General features: G+C 41.0%; 1 protein-coding gene across 8 annotated transcripts in view; it reads right to left on the minus strand.

Moving 5' to 3' along the window:
• FILIP1 (filamin A interacting protein 1) overlaps window positions 1-25,481 on the minus strand; it is a 242,178-nt gene that overhangs the window by 51,289 nt on the left and 165,408 nt on the right. The window contains exon 1 of one of the 8 annotated variants that reach the window (XM_066253845.1): window positions 2,860-2,983. The exons of the other annotated variants lie outside the window; for them this stretch is intronic. Within the exon in view, the coding sequence (XP_066109942.1) occupies window positions 2,860-2,969 (110 nt within the window). The 5' untranslated portion in view covers window positions 2,970-2,983. Of the gene's footprint in view, window positions 1-2,859; window positions 2,984-25,481 lie in introns of those variants that run through there. 8 annotated transcript variants of the gene reach the window in all.

Here is a 25,481-nt window from a genome sequence, read left to right on the forward strand (position 1 = left end):
TCTCCTATGTGCCCTGGCCGGGAATCGAACCCGGGTCCCCCGCACGCCAGGCCGACGCTCTACCGCTGAGCCAACCAGCCAGGGCCGAGAATAAATTTTTCAATGAAACTAGTGAGGGAAGGGCATCTACTGGTGTAATGGGAAATATTATTTCATTCTTGAAACTTGAAAGTGTTATTTATCTAGTGGGCAAGGATGAGTAGTTTCTATGAACAACAATATGCCTTTTATTGTGTTTTCATATTTTCTAGGTTGTCCAAAGTACTTTTCAAACACTTTCAGATTGATCAGATGAAAAAAATTTTAAACAGTAGAAAGAAAATGTTTTCTTTTTTATGTTGTTTATAAAGAATCAGCCAGGTGAATAAACTTACTTAACAATTTTCCTGAGGAACAAAAAAGCTAGGAACCAGAGAAATTTGTTACCTAAATGTGTGGCCTTGGGCATTGTATGGCCAGTAGTAGCCACTGTCATGGCCATGAACATGTAGGTTCCCATTAGATTTGGGCAGATGGTAAAGAAACAGTGGAGCCAAAAAATGGTGGGGCATTCCTTTATTAAAGTCTCACACTGCCGACGAGCAATACACACAGGGAAAAACACTTCCCTTACACTCAGGGCTCCCAAAGCCACTGACACATTCTCCTGTTCCACAACCAGGAGAATCTTCTTCGGTTTCTCCTAGAATCAAAGGCCTCACCAGTCTCAGTGGAGCTCGCAAAAGTCCCTCTCCTCTGGTTCCCCATCTGCACACCTTCTCTTTCTGCACAAACTGGCTTCTTCCTCAGCACTCTGCATTCTCTCTGCTCTCTCACTCTGCAAACATAACTTCTTCCCTTCTCTTCACAAACTTTCTGGTGCAAAAACTTCTCCTCCAGCAAACATTAAAAAAACAATGGCCCTTCCCAAGCAGGAAGGTAATTTGCAATTTCACAGATCACATACCTGGTGCTGCCCATCACCATTTTTTAACACCAAAAGCGAGCAAACTAAAAAAATACAAATTTTACAAACTCATTTGCCCAACAGGCATTTTCTTCCCTTACTCTAAACCAGAGACTTTCCCCCTCTCATTTCCAAAGAATGTGTCACCCAGGGTCATCACACCTGATTCTCTAGTTCACCGTTGTGCAGTATCACTGGAGATTCTCTCCCTCAGAAAATAACTCAAATGAAGAAATTTCACTAGGGAAGCCAGAGAGTAAGGAGGATATTTTGAGGAAGGTGGGTTTTTAGGTTCTTGCAACTATGGTGTGAGGGTGTCTTCCCACATACTGATACAGATATGGTGTGAGGGTGTCTTTCCACATACTGATACAGAGAGACCTTTCTTCTGGGGGCTGCACTTGTCACACAGAATGTGAGAGGAGGAGCTAGAAGCATGAGTCAGATTTCCTGAGACTATTTAAGCAAGTTGAAAACAATTCACAAAGGTATAAATATACCTCATTTTACTCTGTGAGCATGCATTTATAGAGTACTAGACAAAAGTCATGTTTTAAGCTCCTACTTAATGAGACCTCATAATATAAAAAACATACCCTTTGTGAAGTCTTTTGTTAAGATACTGTTAAGCTAATTTGTCTCTTGGCCAAATCAGTTTTCAGGAATAATATTTGTTTAAAATAATATAGACATGAATTAGTAGCAAATTACCTTCAGTGCATAAATCACTGATATTAGTGCATTCCTATGCATTTATTTACTCAGAAAAATAACCCTTTCCCTCTTTAAAATGACCATAAAATTTATTGTCATTGCATCTAAAGGTCTTTAAAAAGCTTTTAAATATAAGCATACATGAAATTTTATTATATACTTTATAAATTATGTTAACATTTATTTATTAATTATCTTATCTGGGTTTGGAACAACTTTAAAGCTAATGCAAAAAAATAAAAAGTCAAAATAAACAAAACTCCATAATGTGGAGACTTAATTTTGTTTTGATCCTGACTATTGTCAATCTAGAGGAAAAAACAATATGAGCATTCTTCTGTTGAGGCAAGGATATTTAGTTTTACAAGTAAACAGAAGTTTATCCAGTCACATGGAATTAAAAATCCAGTCAGATCAATATAGTCAACCCAAGATTTTCATCACAGTTGAACTAAAATTTCATCACTTTAAGCACAGAAACAAAACATGATTAACAGTCAATGTTATACAAAATTAAATCTACACAAATGAGAACCACACCATCTGCCCTTTTGTTCAAATTTCTATGAAGCGGGTCATGTGAATCTAAAATCACACTATAATAATTTGGCTTTGGCCAAGTAAAGTTCTTTTGTGAAAGACTCACACTAACCTCCAGCCCTATTGAGCACTAAATGCAAGCTATTTATTTTGATGCACTCTGCTGAATTCGGACAATGTTTTTATGACATTTTGAAAAATTACTCAAATTGAACTTTAACACAATCGTTTCACATAGTCCAAACTTTAATCCCATTTTCACTTTGAAATCAAATCTGCTATTTGCTTTATTATTCTTGTTATCACTGCCACACTGACAGTTTCAGAACAAACAGGGCTTTCTTTGGATCTCTATGCATTCTAATTCCTTGCCAAGTTTTACAAGCCTTCTTCCCATATGCAAAGACAGATCTGCGGAAAATCCACATAACGACAACAAAGAAAGCCTTAAAAATAGCATTTTTGCTTCAAACTAGTTATTGATCATCAAGTAATCACAAAAGTAGAAGATATATTTACAGTTCATGGAAAGGTTGTTCTGTTAAAAAGCCTTCAAAAACACATTAGTAGAATTGGTAGCAGCAAGATATGAGAAAGAAATTTTTCCATTCTCATTTATACAAACTCCCCAAGTTTTCGTAGAATTAATTACTTTCTACCTCCATAGAAAAACAGGAGCATGCCTCATACCACAAGATGTGTCTTGGACTGTTCCAGTCAAGGATTCTGAGGTATCAATAAGCTGATCACTTTCGAGGGTTGTCACCATCCACACTCAGTAAAACCTACAGCCGAAAGCTAAAAGATCGTGGAGTTCTCACAGTTCTTGTCAGATTAGTCAAGGCTCCACAAATGTCCAGACCCAGCTTCCAAGACGCTCTTTGCAATAACACTTAGAAATGAGTTTACTGCCAAGTAAGCCTATTAACAAATGAAATGCGCATGGAGTAACTAAGGTTGCTTAAATCAAAACAGATCTTGACTTCCTTACCTTAATACTAGGAAGCATGGTAGTTTTTGTTTTTGTTTATGTTTTTTATAAGAGGGTACTGAAGTTTGTGCAACAGCAGCAGGCGCTGCTCTGCCCCCTACTCCACAGGGAATTAACCGTCACATTCCAGCCCTGTCATCAGAACAATGAAAGGTGAACGTTGTGCAAAACAGCTTGAGACCACTGACTGATGATGTCATTCCTTCCTTATATGGTTCATTATTGTGCAGATTTACTTTGGTCTGTGAAAAGGGGTGGAGCAGCCTAGGACTGGGAAGGGAAGGCAGCTCTTAAGAAGCCAGCAAGAGAACAGTAATTATGCTCTTTACTGAGGCAAATGCACTGGGGAGAGGAATGGAGTTGAGGAGGAAGAATGAGATAAAGAAAAAATATACATAAAATGTCAAATGGGCCTCACTTCTGATTTTTCAAACCAGCTAAACTCTATACAATTGTAATCAGACCATGCTGGAATTTAATTAGGAAGCCCACTAGAGCCTCATCTAGGATTCAGCCAACAGGAAGGGATTCATGGCTCAACCGAAGTGCTGGTTACTTCACGTGTTAGCTAAATGAAAACATTGCATTGTGGGCTACCAAATGCCAAGTACCCTTCAGTTCCTATAGTTGAAGGATCATTGTATCTTGAAAAAAATTTTATAACCTAAATTGCCTTTTTTTCCTAAAAGTGTTTTCTTTTTTTTTCTAATAAAGTAAATATCACTTTTTAATATTGCACATAAACAAAATGCTTTTGGGGGTCCTGGTTTAGGGTGTTTTTTTTTTTCAGATTTAAAAGGTCTTGAGACCAAAAAGTAAGAAAACCACTGTGATTTATTCCCAGTCATTATTGGTACATTTCTGCTCTGACCTCTGAAAGCCAGTAGCCATGGCCACCATCACAGCCTCCTGGCCTGTGCAGGTTCGCATTTGATTTGGACAGATGGTAATGAAACAACGGAGCCAAGAACTGCTGGGCCATCATCTTGATCCTAGCTTGCACCCGGTGGGCAAGAAATACACACAGTGGGAAAACACTTCCCTTTCCATTCAGAGCTCCCAAAGCCACTGACATATCCAAGTTTCCTAGAATCAAAGGCTTCTACCTCACCAGCCTTATTTACCTCTGTTCCCCATCTCCTCTCTGCATAAACTCTGCACAAACTGGCTTCTCCTTTAGCACTCTGACATCTTGGCTGCTTCTCCTCTCCTCCATGTGGCCTTTTTCTGCTCTCCTCTCTAATGCTAATCTCAGGAACTGAGAGCGAGAGAGCTCCTGGTCTGCCCCATTTTATAGTGTAGAAATCAAAACCTTTAATCCAATATACAAACAAGGAAGTCTCTGATACAAAGCCACGGCGAGGGCCACCATCAGAGCAGCCCAGCCCATGCAGGTTTGCATTGGATTCGGACAGTCGGTAAAGAAACAATGGAGCCAAAAACTGGTGGGCCATAGTCTTTAATCCTAGCTTGCACCCGGTGGGCAAATAAAAACACACACTGGGCTCCAAAACCCACTCACATTCAGTGCTCACAAAACTACTGACTTATCCAAGTTTCCTAGAATCAAAGGTTTCTAGCTCACCACTTATTCACCTCTGTTCCCCATCTCCTTCCTTCTCCAGCGTCAAACTGCACAAATTGGCCTCTCACTCAATACTCCGCCATCTTGGCTGCTTCTCCTGGCCACATGGCCTCTTTCTGCTCTCCTCTCTGCTCTCTCCTCTAATAATAATCTCAGGAACCAAGAGCGCAAGCTCTCGTTCTGCCCCCATTTTATAATGTAGATTCAAAACCTTTAATCCAATATACAAAATAGGGAAGTCTCTAATACAAAGTCACTTCTCTGAGCCATGATTGGATTGTACCACCCCACATAAAAAAAGGTGGGAAAGGCTTAGTCCTAAAACCAAGCCCCAGGCTACAAGGATTCTGCCTGCCCACCGCCTGCCCCCAACACACACTAATATCACCTGGGCAATGGCCTCCACATGGGCAGCGTCATCTTTAACAAAGTGAGCATAATACATTTTATCTGCCCAACAGGTGGGAAAGGCTCAGTCTTAAAACTAAGCCTTAAGGTATAACGACCCTGCCTGCTTACAGCCTGTCCCCCACACCCAATCAAACTATAAGCTAGCAAACCTATATATCATATTTACAAACTTATTTGACCAACAACCTCCTAAGTCCCATTACAAAATAACTCCTATAAAAGGCCCTGGCTGGGCTGAGGCTATTGTCCTTTATGGCCCAGGAAGCTGATTTGTGGTGATCTGTTGAACTTGTACTAGTTAGCTTGTTTTTTCCAGTCCCCCCCCTCCTTTTTATTTTTCTCTTATTTTTTTACTCTTTTTTTCTCATATTTTTATTATTTTCTCTCATTTTTCTTAGTGTTCTCTTTTCTCATTACTTTATTTTCTTTCACACTGAAAGTTTTCTTTTCTCATTTTTCTTCTCATTTTTAAATTTTTTTTTAGTATTGTTAGTTTTGGTATAGTTAGTATATTTAGCATTGTTTATCAGTATTATTAGTTAGCATTGTGTTGAGCAAATGAGTTTGTAAAATTTGTTTTTTTTTTTGTTTTGCTCACTTTTAGTGTTAAAAAAATGGTGCTGGGCAGTGCCAGGTATGTGATCTGTGAAATTGCAAATTACCTTTCTGCTTGGGAAGGGCCACTGTCTTGCTAATGTTTGCTGGAGGAGAGAGAAGCCATTTTTTGCAGAGTTTGTTTTTGCAGAGAGGGAGAAGGTGTGCAAATTGAGAACCAGAGCTGAGGGGTTTTGTGAGCTCTGCTGAGACTGGTGGGGCCTTTGATTCTAGGAGGAACTGGAGAAGATTTTCCTGGTTGTGGAACCGGTAGGAAGTGTTTTTCCCTGTATGTTTGCTCATCTGCCGGTGCGAGACTTCAATAAAGGATGGCCCACCATTTTTTGGCTCCACTGCTTCTTTACCGTCTGCCCGAATCTAATGGGAACCTGCATGTGCATGGCCGCGACGGCCACGACTGCTGGCCATACACATTGTTAGTATAGTTATTATTCCTATAGATAGTTAGTATTGTTTATTAGCATAGTTAGTTGCCATTGTTAGTATATTTATTGTCTTTGTTAGCATAGTTAGTAATAGTTAGCATTGATAGTTAGTGTAGTTAACAAGTCACCATGTCTAATGACCTTGCAGCCATCTCTACCTGGGAGGAGCCCCATGTTAAGTATTATGAGCTCCTGAACATCACTGGCCAGGAAATTTTTGCCAAGGTGAGGTGGCACAGCACATTCTGACCAGGACAGAGGTTGCTGTCAAAGTCATTAATTGGCAGAGTTTTTCTAGAATTTTTCAAGCAGTCCACTATATAAAAGGCTTGAGTCATCCAAATATCATAAAGTTATTTGAAGTGATTGCCACTGAGGAAAATAATTCCTCAATATAGAGCCTGTGAGCAGAGGGGACTTGTTTAATTATCTGGAGGACCATAGCCACATGACTGAGAAAGAAGCCTAAGCCATGTTCCAGCAGCATATCAACAGTATATAGTACTGTCACCAGAGGGGCATTATCCACAGGGACATAAAGCCAGAGAACAAACTTTTAGATGCGAAGCTGAGTGTAAGACTTGCAGACGTTGGCCTCAGTAGCAAATGTATATCAGCCATAAACTGAGCACATTCTGTGGCACCTTCTCTTATGCCTCTCCACCCAGGGCTCTCCCTGCACCAACGTTGTGATGACCTCGGGGTCGATGTATGGAGCCTGGGGATAGTTCTGTATTGGATGATGATGGGGACCCTGCTGTTTGTGGGAGAGAACTTTTGGAAACTGGCACAGCAGATACTGAGTGGATACTTCAACGTTCCATATTTTAATTTTTTTTTTTTTTCTGAAGCTGGAAACAGGGAGAGACAGTCAGACAGACTCCCGCATGCACCCAACCGGGATCCACTCGGCACGTCCACCAAGGGGCAACACTCTGCCCACCAGGGGGCGATGCTTTGCCCCTCCGGGGCGTCGCTCTGTTGCGACCAGAGCCACTCTAGCACCTGGGGCAGAGGCCAAGGAGCCATCCCCAGCGCCCGGGCCATCTTCGCTCCAATGGAGCCTCGGCTGCGGGAGGGGAAGAGAGAGACAGAGAGGAAGGAGAGGGGGAGGGGTGGAGAAGCAGATGGGCGCTTCTCCTGTGTGCCCTGGCCGGGAATCGAACCTGGGACTTCTGTACACCAGGCCGACGCTCTACCACTGAGCCAACCGGCCAGGGCCAATGTTCCATATTTTATGTCTACAGAATGTTGGAAACTTTAAAAAAAATTAATGAACCTTGACTACAGCAGAAGAAAACCTCTGGAAAGTATAATGAAGGACCCATGGCTCACCACGGGTTGGGAGAAGAACTCAGGCCTCACAGTAAGCCACCCTGTGGCAATATGGACCCTCCAGGTAACAGAGTTAATGGCAGAAAGTACAATGAAGTGATAGACATGTGCCTGCTCCTGAGAACCACCCAAACCAAGGAGAAGGGCCACACCATGAGGGTCGAACCCTGCCCTTCATCTGAACCCCCAAACTGCAGTCCTTCCCCAACCTGAAAGGGCCAGCTATCAGGGCAAAAGACCAAAGAGTCTGCCAGTCCCCCACCCAGCCTGGCATCAAAGAACATTGCCCCAACCCCTTGGAGTCCAGCACCACCATCCTTAGCCCAGCACTCCAGCATGGCCCTGGGAGCTCCCCCACTTCCCACAATAGCAGCAGCAAAGGTAGAGCTCCAGAAGGAATCAACAAGAAAAAGTCCCTCCAAGCTGGCAGCCTGAAGATGGAACCCCAGTCCCCCCCCACACACACTGCCTGAGCCAGCAGAAGGAGAATAGGAGGGTCTTCATTTTCATATTAAGACTCAGAAATAGCATCTCAAAAGGATAAGGGTCAAGCAATATAATTTTTTATATTGTGGACAGCCAAGGCAGGGTCATAGTCAAAGACTTTGGGGAAGTCAAGCTGCACTCCCTGCATTTTAAGCACTGACTTGAACTTGCTGAACTCCAGGGAGGCCAGCCACATGGTAGAAGAGATCAGCTAGACCAGTGGTTCTCAACCTTTCTAATGCCGTGACCCTGCAATATAGTTCCTCATGTTGCAGTGACCCCAAACCAAAAAATAATTTTGGTGGCTACTTCATAACTGTAATTTTGCTACAGTTATGATTCAGAATGTAAATACCTGATATGCATTATGTATTTTCCGATGGCTTTCAGCGACCCCGCTGGGGTCGCGACCCACAGGTTGAGAACCGCTGAGCTAGAGGCTGGATGCCAACAGCTTCAGGTGAGAGTGATGCCAGAAATACAAAGTATGTGGGCGAGGGCTCCTGGGTGAGAGAACTTGGTCCAGCAATGGCGGAGGTGTATAGATTGCCACACTGCTCATCAGAAGGGTAATCTCCATGGCCTTCAGAAACATCTTTTCTTTTTTTTTTTTCTTTTTTTTTTTTGACAGAGTCAGAGAGAAGGACAGACAGACAGGAAGAGAAAAAGATGAGAAGCATCAATTCTTTGTTGCAGCAGCACCTTAGTTATTCATTGATTGCTTTTTGTATGTGCCTTGTCTGGGTAGCCACAGCAAAGTAAGTGACCCTTTGTTCAAGCCAGTGACCTTGAGCTCAAGTCAGCAACCTTGAGCTTCAAGCCAGTGACCTTTGGATTTGAGTGAGCGACTATGGGTCATGTCTATGATCCCATGCTCAAGTCAGGAACCCCGTGCTCAAGCTGGCAACCTTGAGGTTTCAAACCTGGGTCCTCTGTGTCCCAGTCCAATGCTCTATCCACTGCGCCACTGCCTGGTCAGGCTTCAGAAACATCCAAAACACCTGCTAAGCTTGGAGGATGGCCTGGAGTCCTCAAAGGGTTAAGAAGAGAGGTCCCTCTCACTGAAGGTCCACCCTTTGGCCTTCACCTGAATGAAACTTCAAAGACTGGACTATTTTTCCTGGGGTCCTTCTCCCTTTTCTGGCTCTTTTTTTTATCCCATTTTTGTGGGGGTTTTAGTAAAGTATTTGATTCCTCTAAATTTTATGATAAACTTGATGCTCCAGAAAACTAAAAAATCAAGGAAAATTACTTAACCCCTGGGCTCCAGTTTTTGTATTTGTAAATGAGATAACGATACAGGGAGTCCTCAGATTACAATAGTCTTGACATATGACATTTCAAGTTTATACCTCTCACTCTCATAAAAACTTTAAAACATTGAGACATGAGTGTTTTGGCTTATGCCATTAGTGTTGTACTTACAGATTAAGTGGGCGAGCTAGTTTGGTTGCGTGTAGTAGAAGAATACGCAGTAACACGGTCTGAGAGTGGGGGAGCTGGCGTCCCCTAGTATGCTTACCTATGCCATTTTGGACTATTAACAGCACAAGTGTTCCATTTGTGTTGCTTTTTAAGGCAAATTTTTGGGCCTTATCTTGGCTCCTAAATGAAAATTAGAATCTTCAGATGGTAGTGCTTCAAAGAAAAGGAAAGCCATCACGATGAAAGTGAAATTAGACATTGTAAAGAGATCAGGAAAAGGAGAAGCAGCAATGAACACTGGCCATGTGCTAGGCCTTAGCCGCTCTACTGTAGCAACCATTATCAAGGATAAATAGCATATCCTAGAGCACATAAAGGGATCAGTCACTATGAAATCGACTGTAATTACTAAACAGCAAAGTGGCGTAATGATTGAGATGGAAAGATTGCTAGTTTTGTGGCTGGATGACCAGCATCAGTGGCATATACCAGTTAATTTAACGTTGATTAAGGAGAAGGTTAAATTATTGTTTCAGGCAATAAAAAGTGAAAAGGGGGAAGGGAGTGAAGCTTTTGTGACTAGTAGCGGTTGGTTCATGCGTTTCAAGGCTCGTGCCAACTTGCATAGCCGTAAGGTGCAAGGTGAAGCTGCCACTGGGGATGAGAAAGCAGCAGGCGAATTTCCTAATAGGTGGGCTGAATTAACCAAAAAGTGGGGCTACTGTGCTGACAAGTGCTTACTGTTGACAAGAAAGCCTCTTTTGGAAGCATATGCCTAACAGCAGTGGTCCCCAACCCCTGGTCCGTGGGCCATTTGGTACCAATCCACAGAGAAAGAATAAATAACTTACATTATTTCCGTATTTATTTATTTATTTATTTATTTATTGTATTTTTCTGAAGCTGGAAACGGGGAGAGACAGTCAGACAGACTCCCACATGCGACCGACCGGGATCCACCCGGCACGTCCACCAGGGGCGACGCTCTGCCCCTCCGGGGCGTCACTCTGTTGCGACCAGAGCCACTCTAGCACCTGGGGCAGAGGCCAAGGAGCCATCCCCAGCGCCCGGGCTATCTTTGCTCCAATGGAGCCTCGGCTGCGGGAGGGGAAGAGAGAGACAGAGAGGAAGGAGAGGGGGAGGGGTGGAGAAGCAGATGGGCGCTTCTCCTGTGTGCCCTGGCCGGGAATCGAACCCGGGACTTCTGCACGCCAGGCCGACGCTCTACCACTGAGCCAACCAGCCAGGGCCTTCCGTTTTATTTATATTTAAGTCTGAATGTTGTTTTATTTTTTTAAAATAACCAGATTCCCTCTGTTATATCCGTCTAAGACTCAATCTTGACGCTTGTCTCGGTCACGTGATACATTTATCCATCCCATCCTAAAGGCCAGTCCGTGAAAATATTTTCTGACATTAAACCAGTCCGTGGCCCAAAAAAGGTTGGGGACCACTGCCTAACAGGACCAACATCGCCAAGGAGGAGAAGACAGCACCAGGCCATAATGCTTGCAAGGAGAGACTGACTTTGCTTCTTGGGAGCAATGCTGAGGTAACTTCAAACTTAAGCCTCTGTGGAGTGCCAGATAGAGAATCCAAGGGCACTAAAGGGCATTTGGAAGGGTCACTAACTGCCTGTCATCTGGAGGTCTAACAAGAAGTCATGGATGACACTTCAGATTTTTGAGGAGTGGTTTTTCAGCCATTTTGTGCCAGCAGCAGTGAAGGACTACAGTGTTAACAAGAGGTTACCTTTTCAGGTGTTGCTAGTGCTGGACAATGCCCCTGGTCACCCGGCCCACTTGAATGACTTTAACCCTAATCTCAAGGTGGCTTATCTTTTACCTAATACCACTGCCCTTTTACAGCCTATGGACAAGGTGTCATTACCTCTTTCAAGGCCTCCTACCTCCAGAGGACATTTGCTATGTCCCATAATGCAACTGAGAAGGACAAGAACTTGACACTCAAAGACTTTTGGAAGTCCTATAACATTTACAATGATGTACATAACATTGCATTTGCCTGGGATGAAGTGGTGCGACTTAAATATGTGTGAAAAAAACTGTGTCCCCAGTTTGTATGTGACTTCCATGGCTTTGAGAAGGAGTCAGTGGAGCCTGTAACAGAGAAGGCTGTTGCCATGGGTAAGCAGCTTAATTTGGAGGTGGAGGCTGAGGATGTCACAGAGCTACTGGCATCACATGGAGAGGAGCTGTCTGCTGAGGACCTCATTCACCTGGAGAAGCAGCTGATTGGAGAGAAAGAGATAGAAACTCCAGAACCCAAGAGATTTATTACCAAGGGTTTGGCAGAAGGTTTTTCTGTGATAGAGGATGGGTTGGCAAAATTTCAGGCTGAGGACCCCAGCGATGACAGATCCAGTAAGGTCTACAGAGCTGTTATGGATGCCTTGCAATGCTATAGGCAGATTTTGGAAGAGAAGTTATCAACCTTCCAGACTAGCCTGGAGCAATTCTTTAAGAAGGTAGAGAGGCCTGCAACAGATCCTGTGCCCTCTACATCAGCAGCCTCTAGAGATGAAACACCTGTAGTACAGGTAGAATCATCTCCAGCATCTCCTGCATGTTCCTTAGGCAATCCTGATTCACCCAGTATCTCCAGCACCTTCTGCAGGTTCTCCTGCCTCTCCAGCTTCCTCCTCCCAATAGGTCACTCTCTCCCACCTTGCAATGCCCCTTCCAGTGTGTGAGCCAACCACAGGAATAGGGGAAGGAATTTTTTTACACTCATTTTTTGTCATTGTTTCTGTTACTACAGTACAGTGTACAGTACAGTATATTTTCCTTTTCCTCTTTCTGTGGCTTAGTTGTGTTTTTATGTTCTAGATTATGATTTTACAACTGTGTTAGGAAAGGTAAGTGACTCAGGCTAGGATGTGTTATAAATTACACCAAAATTAGGATTATGTCAAAGTCACAGGAACAGAACTGTGTTGTAACCCGAGGATCCCCTGTAGTAGTTATCTCATGGTTATCATGAAGCTTAAATGAAGTACCTGAGTATTTAGGCAAGTGCCCAAAACTTAGTATGTAAGCATAAACCACTATCTTTGAGAAGCATTGAATGATAAACTATTGTATAAAACCGTAAAAATTTCCCAATTCAACCCTCTCTCTTCACAGAGAGAAGCTTACAGAACAGAGTCCTTGTCACCTACCTATGTCACTATTCTTTCCACTACACTATATAAATCTTCATAAATTAGATTGCTTTGTTTAATGTTTGAAAAATTGCAGAATCTCTCAGCAGTGCTAACCAGAATCAGGACGTAAACAAAAAGTCAACTCCTTTCAGACTAGAAAACTTGAAATAGATGGGTGACTATTGTAAATGAAAATTGCGATCCCTTGGATAAAGGCTGTTTCGTCTGAATAGGTCCTCCCTCTCTCCATGCCAAAGTATTTTAATTCATCACCTTTCCACTCTTCAGGGAGTCTGCTAGTCAAGTCTCTTCACCTGAGACTTCTGGGTTCCAGAGGTGGCGGGGGAAGCTACCCTTCCTGAATAGAACCCTCATGGCTGCCTACCCATCTAGGTACCCGTGATCCACAACCAGGCAGCCCAAGGGCCTCTGTAACCAAGCGGCCCCAGAGCCTGACTGCAACCACCTCACACTCATGAAAGTGTTTTGAAATAGAAAAAAAAAAAGTGCAGTCTGCACAAGCAAAGCAGGTAAACACATTCAGCCAAATTTTGAGGAATGTCTACATCATCATTCATACAAGTGTTCTCAAAATCTTCTATCACTTTCAAATTAGTTTTCTTTCCACTCTTTCTTGTTTTACCTTGTTTCCTTCTCTCTTTGCTGAATGAGACCATGAGTGATAACTCAGTAAAAAGCCATGAGGTAACTTTAAAAGTTCCTGTATAACTTTCTCTATATGCATAGAACACATCACTTATGTTAAAAAATGCCATTTTAATTAGAGAATAAAAGCATAATATCAAATAAGTTAGTCAAAATAACTTTAAAGTTCACAGAATTAAATATTTGGAGAGCATTTTGAAGTCCTCAGACACTTTTATATTACATAAATATAAGCTACTATGCTATGGCAGAGAAAAGAATAGGAAGGAAAATGAATTAAAGATAATTGCCTTCCTATATTTCTAATGTTAATTCATTCATTTTGCTTTAAGAACATGTCTATCTTCTTAAAACATAATCAGTGTATGTTTTAAGGTTGCAGTTCTCAATATGTTCTGATGATTGAATTATGCTGGTAAAATTATATTAAGCAACTTTCATGGTTAAGGTAAAATTAGATACTGAACCAATTAGTTGTCAGTTTTGGATTCTGGAGGGTTTTTTTCCTAGCTATTTTAATATGGATGCAAAAAAAACTGAAATACAGGAAGAAACTGCTGTCACCACTTGTTTGTGGTGTGCAATGCTACACTAGTTTGGGGAAGGGCTTCTTGGCAATTGATAGGCACAAGATTGAATCTTGGCTTGGCACCTACTGGGTAGATAACCAAGCAGATGTTTTATAGTTCCTTTGACTTCAGTTTACTCAGCTATATATGGATTTGAACTTGTAAGGTTGTTATAGAAATTAAATAAGTTAAGGCCATAGACTGACACAGTTGTCCCCGAATAAATAATTAATTTGCGTACAGTTTATTCATTTTGATGATGGTAGGCATTTTGCAACAATACAAATTTGTGGCTTAATTTTGACAGAGACAAAATAAAACCATGTTATTAAGGAGAATGGGCCTAATCAGTGGTGGCACAGAGAGCACTGACCCGGAACACTGAGGTTCCCGGTTTGAAACCCCGAGGTCGCTGGCTTGAGAGTGGGCTTGTGAGTTGAGCGCGGGCTTGTGGGTTGAGTGTGGGCTTGTGGGTTGAGTGTGGGCTTGTGGGTTGAGAGTGGGCTTGACATCTTAAGCACGGGGTCACTGGCTTGTGCACAGGATCATCAGCATAATACCAAGGTTGCTGACTTGAGCCCAAAGGTCACTGGTTTGAAGCCCAAGGTTCCTGGCTTGAATCCCAAGGACTCTGGCTTGAGCAAGGGATCACTGGTTTGGCTTGAACCCCTCAATCGAGGCATGTATGAGAAGCAAACAATGAAACAACTGAACTGAAGTAACTAAGAGTTGATGCTTCTCATTTCGCCCCTCCCCTTTTCTATCTACTTTCTTATCTCTCTCTCACTCTCTCTCTCTCTCTCTCTCTCTCCCTCTCTTTCTCTTTCTCTTTCTCCTTCTCTCTCTCAAAAAAAGTGTTGGTTTAGATCCAGGTCTCCATTTGGTTCTTTGCCCCCAAACTTAGCAGCAAATTCTATCACCTAATTTAACCAGAAAATCAGCTGGTCCTGTAGCTAGAATGTTGCTGTATTTCCTGATTGAACCTTTCACACTGGGAACTTGTTAGTGTTTCCAAAGGACAGGGGGCTTAAAATGTCACCAAGCTTACAAGTACTGCTGTTCATTACTGTATGTGTGGTGAAATTCAGCTGGAGACTTGTTCTCATCATGCTGTATCATTTTTCATGAGTTATCAATATCTTCCAATAAAATATGAAAATTGGAAAACAGCAACTTGACTTGGCTACATTTGCCACACTTTGGTAAGGAATTTAATTTTGTTCTGAAGGATTTGATTACATGACTTAATATGTAGAGAATGTATTTGGGGGCAGGGAGGACAAGAGTAGAAACAAGATGTCTAAAAGCTATTGTAGCCTAGAAAAGCAATGTGATGGTAGGTTGGATATAACTTTATCTTGGATTAGGGCAGTGGCAATGGTTCTGGAGAGAAATGGACAAATTCCAGATATAAGCTAAAAGCAGAATCAATACAACTTACTGGTGGATACATTTGGAAGGTTGAGAAAAAGAAGGATTAAGGATAGCTGCTAGTCTTTTAGAATGAATGATTAGATAGAAGTACCATTAATGGAGATGGGCACAATGGAGAAGAACATATTTGCAGAAAGTAAGCAAGAGTTCTGTTTTAGACATTTTAGTTTGAGAAATCTAGTAAACATTTAAATGGGCTGGTCAACTATAGACACCCACTCAATTACTATTTACTCAGTGAACTAAATAAATATTTTTATTTAAAAAATATTAATAAATTTCCTGGCTAGTTGGCTCAGTGGTAGACATCAGCCCAGTGTGTGGATGTCCTGGGTTCAATTCCTGGTCAGGACACACAGGAGAAGCGATCATCTGCTTCTCCACCCCTCCCCCTGCCCCTTCTCTCTCTCTTTGTCTCTCTCTCTCTCTCTGCCTCTTCCCTTCCCACAATCATGACTCTATTAGTTTGAGCACATCAGCCCAGGGAGCTAAGGATGACTCTGTGGAGCCTCCACCTCAGGCACTACAGATAGCTCAGTTGTGAGCATAGCCCCAGACGGGCAGAGCATAGGCCTCAGATAGGGGTTGCCGGGTTGATCCCAGTTGGAGTGCATGCGGAAGTCTGTCTCTCTGTCTCCCTTCCTTTCACTTGGAAAAGAAGAAAAAAAGTATTAGTAATTTTCTTTTCTATGAATGACATATAATCAAATGGAGGCTCTCCTCTCAAACTTTTTAATACCATATTTCCCCATGTATAAGACACACTTTTTTTCAAAAAATTTAGAGTCTAAAAACTGGGTGCTTCTCAAACAGTGGTTGTAGATTTTTTTTACTTGCATTTCCCACTTTTTTGCACTTGTTTTTGTGCTTATTGTTGAAGATAGTGATTCGTCATCAGACACAGATGAGAACAAGCTAATTAATGGATGGGAGTTTTGACAGTGATGAGGAGTTATATGAATTTTATGATGAATAAAACTTGAGTTCAATAATTTTGTGTAATACATTTTTTTTCAAATTTCTGGCCCCAAAACTAAGGTACGACTTATACATGGGGAAATACGGTATATATTAACTGAAATGGGTTCTCCAATGTAACAGAATGCACATGGAAAGTATTATTGTGATTACAGGTTACCAAGCCATGTCCTAAGTCCATTGCTGGTGGGGTTCTTCTAGACAATCATAACTTCTTAGAGTGCTGGATCCACAGTGTCCAGGATCACATCATTTTATAAACAACTGATTGCCACTGAACATCATGACCTGAACAAGTGGCTCTTAAAATCAAGTATTCTGACAATTGTTCCTTATTCAAATTAATCAGGAAAAGAAGAGACACAGAGGACATGTTTCCTGAACATTTCTGAGAAAGATCTAGTTCAACATATGGCAAGTGGGAAGATTCTCAGTATGTGCATGATCGCTGGTGTTGCCAATTCAATGTACATTCATCCCAGAAGACATTTTTTGCAGCAGCAGTAGAAATTATGTCCCAGAACTGTGAGAAGTGAATGTATTGGAGCGCTTTGAGTGAACAAGCAAGAAGAAAGTCATAGGATATGCCAGACGCACTCTACTTGCGTTCCTTACTTGGGGCTGGAGAACATTCTTTCAGGATCTCCCTAGAGATTTGGATTAAGTTTGGGCAGTAGTTCTGTACACAATGATGCCTCCTTCCTTGGGGGAGATATAATCTAGAACTTCTCATATGTTACAGATGCCAATAGTTAGACAAATCTGTGAACATCGCAAAGCTGAGCACATCAGAAAGTATTGGAGGGAATGGTGGTGGGTGTAGATAAGTGGGCAAAGTAAGAACACTTCAAAGATTGGAATATAAAATTTGGTGACAGTGTAATAAATGACAAGATTAGGTATGCCAAAGCCTTCCCCTTCTAACAGCACAGTGGATCTGGATCAGTCATAGTTCACCGTTCCTAGTTTCCTTTACATTTCAGATCAAATGTTCTTCCTTAAGTACTTAAGAATAAAATAAAGTAATTTTCAGTAATCTCTTATTGGATATTAGGAGGTAAAAAAAATATATAAAGAAAACCCTTAAGGCACAGTATTTCTGAACTTAAAAGGAATAAGTTAGGATTAAGTCAAGTTGACCTCTAGTTTGTTTGCTGTTGAAGCTTACATTTCAGCCCCTGAATATTATTTGAATAGTTTCTTGGCTAAGAATTCACATCTAAGAAAAAAGCTGAATATGTTATGCATTGCGTATGAAAGACCCAAACTCTGATTAATCTTTTCTGTTCAAACTTTTCACCACCATGAACTACTTTCCAAACACAAGCATTCTTGGAAAAAAGTGCACATTCAGTCAAGGAGCCAGAAAGGAGCAAACTCCAAACACTGCAAACACCACCTTCCCAAGTTCCAACTCCCTCCCCGGAGCCCCGGATTTGTAATGCTAATCTGAGTACCTTCTTCCATCCTGGAAAAAAGAGAAGTATCAGAGTAAGGGAGTTCTCTGTGGTGCTAAGAGACAACACATTTTTTCCAGGAGTTTCCTTTCTTAACTCTTTCTTGGTGTATACATTTGTGCAAAAATAATGTTTGCCTGGCATTTATTGTGATAAATGGCTGCCAATTTAGGGCAGTATTCCTAAATATTTTCATTTCAGAAAAATAATCTCACTTATTACTTTTCAATACCTGATTTTGTCCATGATGTTGAAACAAACCACTAGTTTAATTAAAACCTTGATTCAAATAGTTTAGAATTTGGGAACCAAAACCTCCCAATGAGTTGCTGCAAATTTTCACTTTTAATCTAGTTGTTTTTGCAACCTGAATTCAGTTGTTTTCTCTGGAATTTATGCAGCTCACTGATGCTTCAATTAATTATTTAAAAATCTATGAGGTTTTGTTTTGTATTTTCTGACATACAGAGTGCCTATTAGAATTGATCAATTGTCTGACATTGCAATTATCTGACTCATGATTGACACTATCAGTGTACTGATTGATCAAAAAGAATAAATAAATTTTAATTTATTACTACAAAGCTCTAGTTATTCACTGCATTTTACTTTGGTAGATATTAAGGCTGTAATTATTGACTTAAAATTTGCCTGCTGCCCTGGTCAGACAGCTCAGTTGGTTCGAGTATCATCCTGAAAGGCAAAGGTGGTGGGTTTGATCCGTGTTCAGAGCACATTCAGGAACAGATTGATGTTTCTGTCCCTCTCTCTCTCTCTTCCTCTCACTAAAATCAATCAATAAATTTTTTAAAAATTTGCCTTCAAAAGTACCATTATAGCTGGCCTTCTTATTTCCTAATGATTTTCATTGTGTGTTTCTTGAAACTTTCCATCTGCTCTAGTTCCTGAGGGCTCTCTGATTAACAATAAAAATAAATATGCATTTTTATTTGCATACATATGCTGCATCAATAACAACCAATTTTAATCTAAAAAATATAAAGTAAGTTTGCACTAGACTTCCTAAATGAATGAATTTGTATCTGTATTCCACTTAATAAGCCACAATAGTTTCTGTGAAAAAATACATGTATTAAGATAACCCCTCAATTTGATACTATATTAAGTACAATTCTTTAGTTTAGACTATGGTTTTTGTTTTTGTTTTCTTTTCATGTTTAAAGCAGTTTGTTTTATACAGCTGCTGGGAAAAGAGAATAATTATTACACAGGTTGTTTTAATAAGTCAGTCCATGTTGGGTTTAGATTTAAATTCTTTTCAAGATATAAAATGTGTTCTGTCACTTTTTTTTTTTTGAGAGAGAGAGAAAGAGACAGATAGACCTGGACAGAGACGAGAAGGGAGAGAGATGAGAAGCATCGACTCAAAGTTGCAGTGCGGTATGGTACCAAAGAATTGAAAAATTAATATTGATGTTTTAGGAGAAAAAGGCAGGTTTCTTGTCCTCTCCATTCTGTAGAGAATAAAGAGAAAGAAATGTGAAAGCTTCCTAGCTTGCAGAGACATACTATGTAGAAAATCCCTTTTACTAGGAAGCTTAAAGGCATTTTATAATTTGGGCTAAGCATACAGAGAGATTTTGTAAATATGATTTTTATACTTGTGTGTGATTTGCACCAACTCAAGACAGACAACAGCATTGTATTGTAAAGAGATTTTGTGCTGGGAAGACTTAGATTCCCCCTTCCCCCACCTCTGTGAGAAACAGGTATAAACACCTAGCCAGGTGTGGGGAGGAGGGGAGAGATTAAGCGAATCTTTTCCTCTCCTCTTTTTTCCTTCTTTAATGGGCCATTGGGGACCCTTAACCCCTGGCGTCATGTAGACTCCTCCTCCCCTCCTGAAAACATGTAATCAATGTACATACCTCTAGACCAGTGCTGGTCAACCTGGTCCCTAGCGCCCAATAGTGGGTGTTTCAGCTTTCATAGTGGGAGGTAGCAGAGCAACCAAAGTATAAATAAAAAGATAGATTTAACTATAGTAAGCTGTTTTATAAAGATTGATTCTGCCCAATTTAGCGAAAATCTGACATAAAGTACTTGGTAAGTAATTATTATTATATGCTTTAACTTGCTGTAACTCTGCTTTATAAATTTTATAAAGTAAAGTTACTTCCCTACTTTATAAATCACCATTACTGTGGAACCGGTGGGCGGTTAGAAAATTTTACTACTAACAGAGATACAAAAGTAGGCAGTAGGTATAAAAAGGTTGACTACCCCTACTCTAGACAAAGGAATGGCAAATGAACACTAGAAAATTTAGGAATATCTTTTTATATGTAGAACAATATTTTCTGCTATTGTATTACCTTGTAAGTTTTAATGTGTAGAAATATTATTATAAATCCTATAGACAAATGTTATAAGCTTGCTAATGAATTGTGTCATCTCTCCCCAACCTGTGTGTGATCAAAGGTATATAACCTGCCTCAGGGCTATAGTCTGTGCGAATGATTTGGGTCAGCTATGCCCCGTGTTAGCCATATGCGGCTGGCATATTAATAAATCTCTTCTTTTAATAAAACTCCTTAAAAATTTATTTGGACTTGGTGTCTCTACATAAAATCCCAGCAGAATGGTACTTTATAACAGCAGCACTTTAGTTGTTCATTGATTTCTCATATGTGCCTTGACTGAGAGGGTACAGCCGAGTCTGTGACCCCTTGCTCAAGCCAGTGACCTTGGGCTCAAGACAGTGACTGTTGGGCTCAAGTCAGCAACTGTGGGGTCATATCTATGATCCCATGCTCAAGCCAGTGACCTCGTGCTCAAGCTAGTGACCTTAAGCTCAAGCTGGTGAGCCTGTGCTCAAGCTTTCAACTTCAGGGTTTCGAACCTGGGTCCTCTGCGTCCCAGGCAAACACTCTATCCATTGTGACATTGCCTGGTCAGGCTGACCCATTTTTTAAAAAGATATTATTTATTAATTTGAGAGAGAGGAAAGAGAGAGAGAGAGAGAGAGAGAAAGGTAGGGGTAGGGTGGGGCAGAGCAGAGCAGCGGGAAGCATCAACTCATAGTTGCTTCTCATATGTGCCTTGACCAGGCTCCCAATTACTTTATCTTGGTTCATTCTGGTTAAGCTCAATCAAGTCAAGTTCTGTTTCGTAAATCTAAAGAATCTTGAGTCAAAAACAGTCTCCTGAGTTAATCCTAGAGTTTTAGAACCCCAATTATGGGGTTAGAACTAAGTTCTGGGACCACGAGGAAGGTGGGTGGGAGGTCATCTAGTCATCATCCTTCCACACTGGCATCCTCTGAGAGGCACACTGGGGTCTCTAGTCTCAGTTGTCAATTTGCTCAGGTTGTTGATCCAAGTGGGTCATAGTCCTGGTCTCTCGTCCGGCCCTGTCTCATTTATTCCCATGGCTTTCTAGGGATATGGGGAAAATCTAAATAGTCTTTTAGTGTTTCAGAATATTTAATTATGACATGCTTTCTCCAACTGGACATATAAGATATTAATTTATTTTATTTTATTTTTTTATTTTAAAGAGAGAAAGGGAATGAGTAGGAAAGAGACACAGTTCCTGTATGTGCCCTGACTGGGGATCAAACCAGCAACCTCTGTGACTCCAGACAATGCTCTAACCAACTGAACTATCTGGTCAGGGCTAGCAGACACTAATTTTTTACTCTATTTCTCCAGAATTATTAGAGGGAGAAACACAAGTTTTGTCATGCCCTTTGCAATAGACTGAATTTTGTCCTCCCCAAATTGATAGGTCAAAGCCCTAACCCCTCGCCCTGGCCGGTTGGCTCAGCGGTAGAGCGTCAGCATGGCGTGCGGGGGACCTGGGTTCGATTCCCGGCCAGGGCACATAGGAGAAGTGCCCATTTGCTTCTCCACCCCTCCCTCCTTCCTCTCTGTCTCTCTCTTCCCCTCCCGCAGCCAAGGCTCCATTGGAGCAAAGATGGCCCAGGCGCTGGGGATGGCTCTTTGGCCTCTGCCCCAGGCGCTAGAGTGGCTCTGGTCGCAGCAGAGCGACGCCCCAGAGGGGCAGAGCATCACCCCCTGGTGGGCAGATCGTTGCCCCTGGTGGGTGTGCCGGGTGGATCCCGGTCGGGCACATGCGGGAGTCTGTCTGACTGTCTCTCCCCGTTTCCAGCTTCAGAAAAATACAAAAAAAAAAAAAAAAAAAAGCCCTAACCCCTCAATGTGACTGTAGTTGGAGGTTCAGCTTTTAGAAGATGAAGGTTAAAGGAAGTCATAAGGGGAGGGTCCTAATCTGATATGATTGGAGGGAAGAAAGAAGCCTTGTAAAATCTCTTTCTCAGTGTTGGGATTCAAATAATTTTACAACCAGTTCTCAGCTCTAATGACCGGGTTAAGTATAAAAAAAATGATGTACCAAAAGGTAGTTTATTATTTCACGCATTTAATACTTAAATAAGAACAATAAAAAAGGTGCACAAAACTAGATTATGTTATAAGAGTTTTAAAATATCAATGAAAAAATATTAAATAATACTTGACAAAAAAAAAAAACAATAAAACTGTTATTTAAGATATTTCCATATTGTTTCTTGATTGGCGTCCTCACTTGCAATTTTTTTCACCTATGGACAGAATGACTATCACTAAGGGCGTTTAGAATATGCTGTTGCACAGATGAACGTTAAAAAAGAATAAGGAATATAAATTTGTGATTTCCACATTGGGAGGCTGCCCAGCCACCCACCTTAGAGAGAACTCTGATTACAAGTGCCATTTTAACAACCGGTTCACTGAACTCATCAAAAACTGAGGTATCAGTTCTGCCGAACTGGTGTGAACCAGCTGAGTCTTCCCACTGCTTGCTCGCTCTCTCTCTCTCTCTCTCTCTCTCTCTCTCGATGTGCATGTGTGGAGGAAATGCTATGTGAGGACACAGTAAGAAGGTGGCCATCTGCAAGCCAGGAAGAGAGGCCTCACCAGAACCCAGCCATTCTAACACCCTGATCTTGGACTTTCAGTCTCCAGAACTATGAGAAAATAGATTTCTGTTGTTTAAGCCACCCGGTTTATTTTGCTATGACAGCCTAAGCAGACTAAGCCACCCTTGGACTCTACTACTTCTCTCTCTACTCTCAAATTCTGCACACAACCCCTACCTGGGATTTATATACTCCCCACCTTTCCCTCCACATCCCCGACCCCAAAGCACTCAGACCAGAAGCTCCTCTTTTGTACTACCTCCTCCCACCACACAGACCCCTCTTGCTTTCTTGCTTCTCTCTCAGAGAAACATCTTACCTAAACGGGAAAGCAGAGAGGATATCTGCTCGATTACATACTCTTTCTAAAGCTATACCTAGATCTTTGCTTCTGAAATCCAAAAGACAAGCTATTGACTTTTCTCCTTCAGCTGTGACAACGTTTCCTTAAGGCGGCGGTTGCTCTTGGCTGGCTGCTCAAATAAGCACAGGTCACTGGATAACAAAAAATATTAGGTTAAAAATCCAATTATTATCAATGAGTAAATTTGTATAACTGAGCATAGGCAAATAAAATGCCCATATATAATTATATAGTAATTCAACTGTAATGGGACTACTTAGCTTCCAAGGTTGTAAGGGGCAGAGTCACTCAAGTTACCTAAGATGACGGGAGTTCCTAGAAGAAATATGCCAGGGTCAATTAATACAGAAAAATATCTTTACAGCCAAACAAACCCAGGGAGAATTGGAGTACTGGGCATCATTGTGTAGCATATACCTACAGTGCTAGTAAGCTAACAGTAATGCTTGTCATCCCCTTGGAAATCAGTGTCTATTGAAACCTCAGCCTTGTGATATGGCTATTCTTCACTCTTAGTATTTCCACATCTCTGCTGGTTTCTCTCTTGGCTTCTGTTGTCTATACTTCTTTCTGTTTCATATGTTGCAAGAGAGTGTCTCAATGGGTTAGTCACCGTCAAACAGAGCACACTTTTGGCAGGATTCTCATGCCAAGCTACCTCATAGGGCCCTCTTCTTACTATCAGAGGTTACAGACTAGTCACAGGAGAGACTAATTAGCTAAGAGATGGGTATGAGGATTCAGAATGAGTTACCCCAAGATGTACCTCTGTGATATGTAAATTGTTTGGAATTAAAGGCAAGTTTAGCCTGGGGCTCAAGAGAAACTTCTTCCCTTCACTTAAGTACCTAGAAAAACTTGAATTAGGGGTCTGGCTCCATAATAAGAGATTATCAGAGATAACCTCTTGGATTTATCTATAAGGCAGGACAAACTTCTATTTACTATGCATCTGTTCTTCCTATCACCCTGCAATGACCTTTTGAAGTTCACAAGGTACCTTAACTCATGTCTAGTTCAGGATGCTCTATAAATCCAAGTTCCCTTTCTATCTCTGAATCTCTCCTGCATTCAGGGTCTCTGTCTTTCTCATGTATGTGGTGTTTTCATACATACGTATGTATTACATTTGATTATTTTCTTTTGCTGGTAGGTGCCCATCAATAGATTAGTGGATAAAAAATGTTGTGTACATTTACACAATGGAATACTACTCAGCTATAAAAAAGAAAGGAAACCTTACAATTTGTGACAGCATGGATTGACCTATAGGGTATTATACTAAATGGAATGAGTCAGACACAGAAAGACAAATACCACATGATTTCCCTTACATATTGAATCTAAAGAACAAAGTAAATAAACAAAAAAAAAATAGATAGAGACTCATAGATGTAGAGAACAGACTTTTGTTTGCCAGAGGTGAAGGGTATGGGGGAGGCAGATTAGAAAAAAGTAAAGGAATTAAGAAGTGTGAATTGGTAGTTACAAAATAATCACAGGGATGTAAAGTACAGCATGGGGAATATAGTTAATAATGTTGTAATAACTAAGAATGGTGCCAGGTGGGTGCTTAAAATATCAGGGAATCACTTTGTAAAGTATATGATTGCCTAACCACTACACTATAGATATGAAACTAATACAAAATAATATTGAATGTAAACTGTAATTGAAAAAGAAAATGTTTTTAAGTCATAAAGAAATAATAAAATGAGGTCAATGAGCCTGAGTTGAATTGTGACTTTATTGGTAATCAGAACTTGCTCTCTCCAGCCTAGCAGTCCCTACCACTCAGGTAATGTGTGCTGAAAAGTTGGATCTGCTTCGTTCAGTTAGGGCCTTGACCCTGGAAGCGTTACCATTTGAGACCTTTGTGAACTTTGTCTTGGACAAGCGTCAACTTCTGGTCTAATTGGTTGTGACCAGCATTTACAGAGTCATATAACAAAAAGAATGACAATTGTACTAATGAAACTTCCTTTATTTCTCTCAGAAGATGCCTTAGAGTTTCAGGAACTGTCTGACAATCTTTCTGGAAAAGAACAGCTCAATGATTCATTCAGATATAGAGAGACTGACAATCTGCCCATTTCCCACTACTGGGCTCTCACATTTTACCTCTCATATTGATATTTAAATCCTAACTACTATTCTCTATTGTCCTAGGACTTTTACAGAATAAGGGATATTAAATAACAGGATTGAGGCATTCTTACTTATTAAAATCTTAAACAGTTAAGGTGTATTTCTTGTTGATTGTCTCTCAAGCCCTTCTTTTCGATGCTTTTCCATTCTTGTATCCAGTTTTCTTTGATCATTATCCCACTCCTTTGTATAATATTAAAGCCCTTTCTGGTTCAAGTTCTGTTGGTGTGGTCCTTAAAGTCCAAATACATTGAATCTAATTAACTAAGATTCTCAGGTTAAGT

This window comes from Saccopteryx bilineata, chromosome 1 (genome assembly GCF_036850765.1).
Source record: "Saccopteryx bilineata isolate mSacBil1 chromosome 1, mSacBil1_pri_phased_curated, whole genome shotgun sequence".
NCBI lineage: Eukaryota > Metazoa > Chordata > Mammalia > Chiroptera > Emballonuridae > Saccopteryx > Saccopteryx bilineata.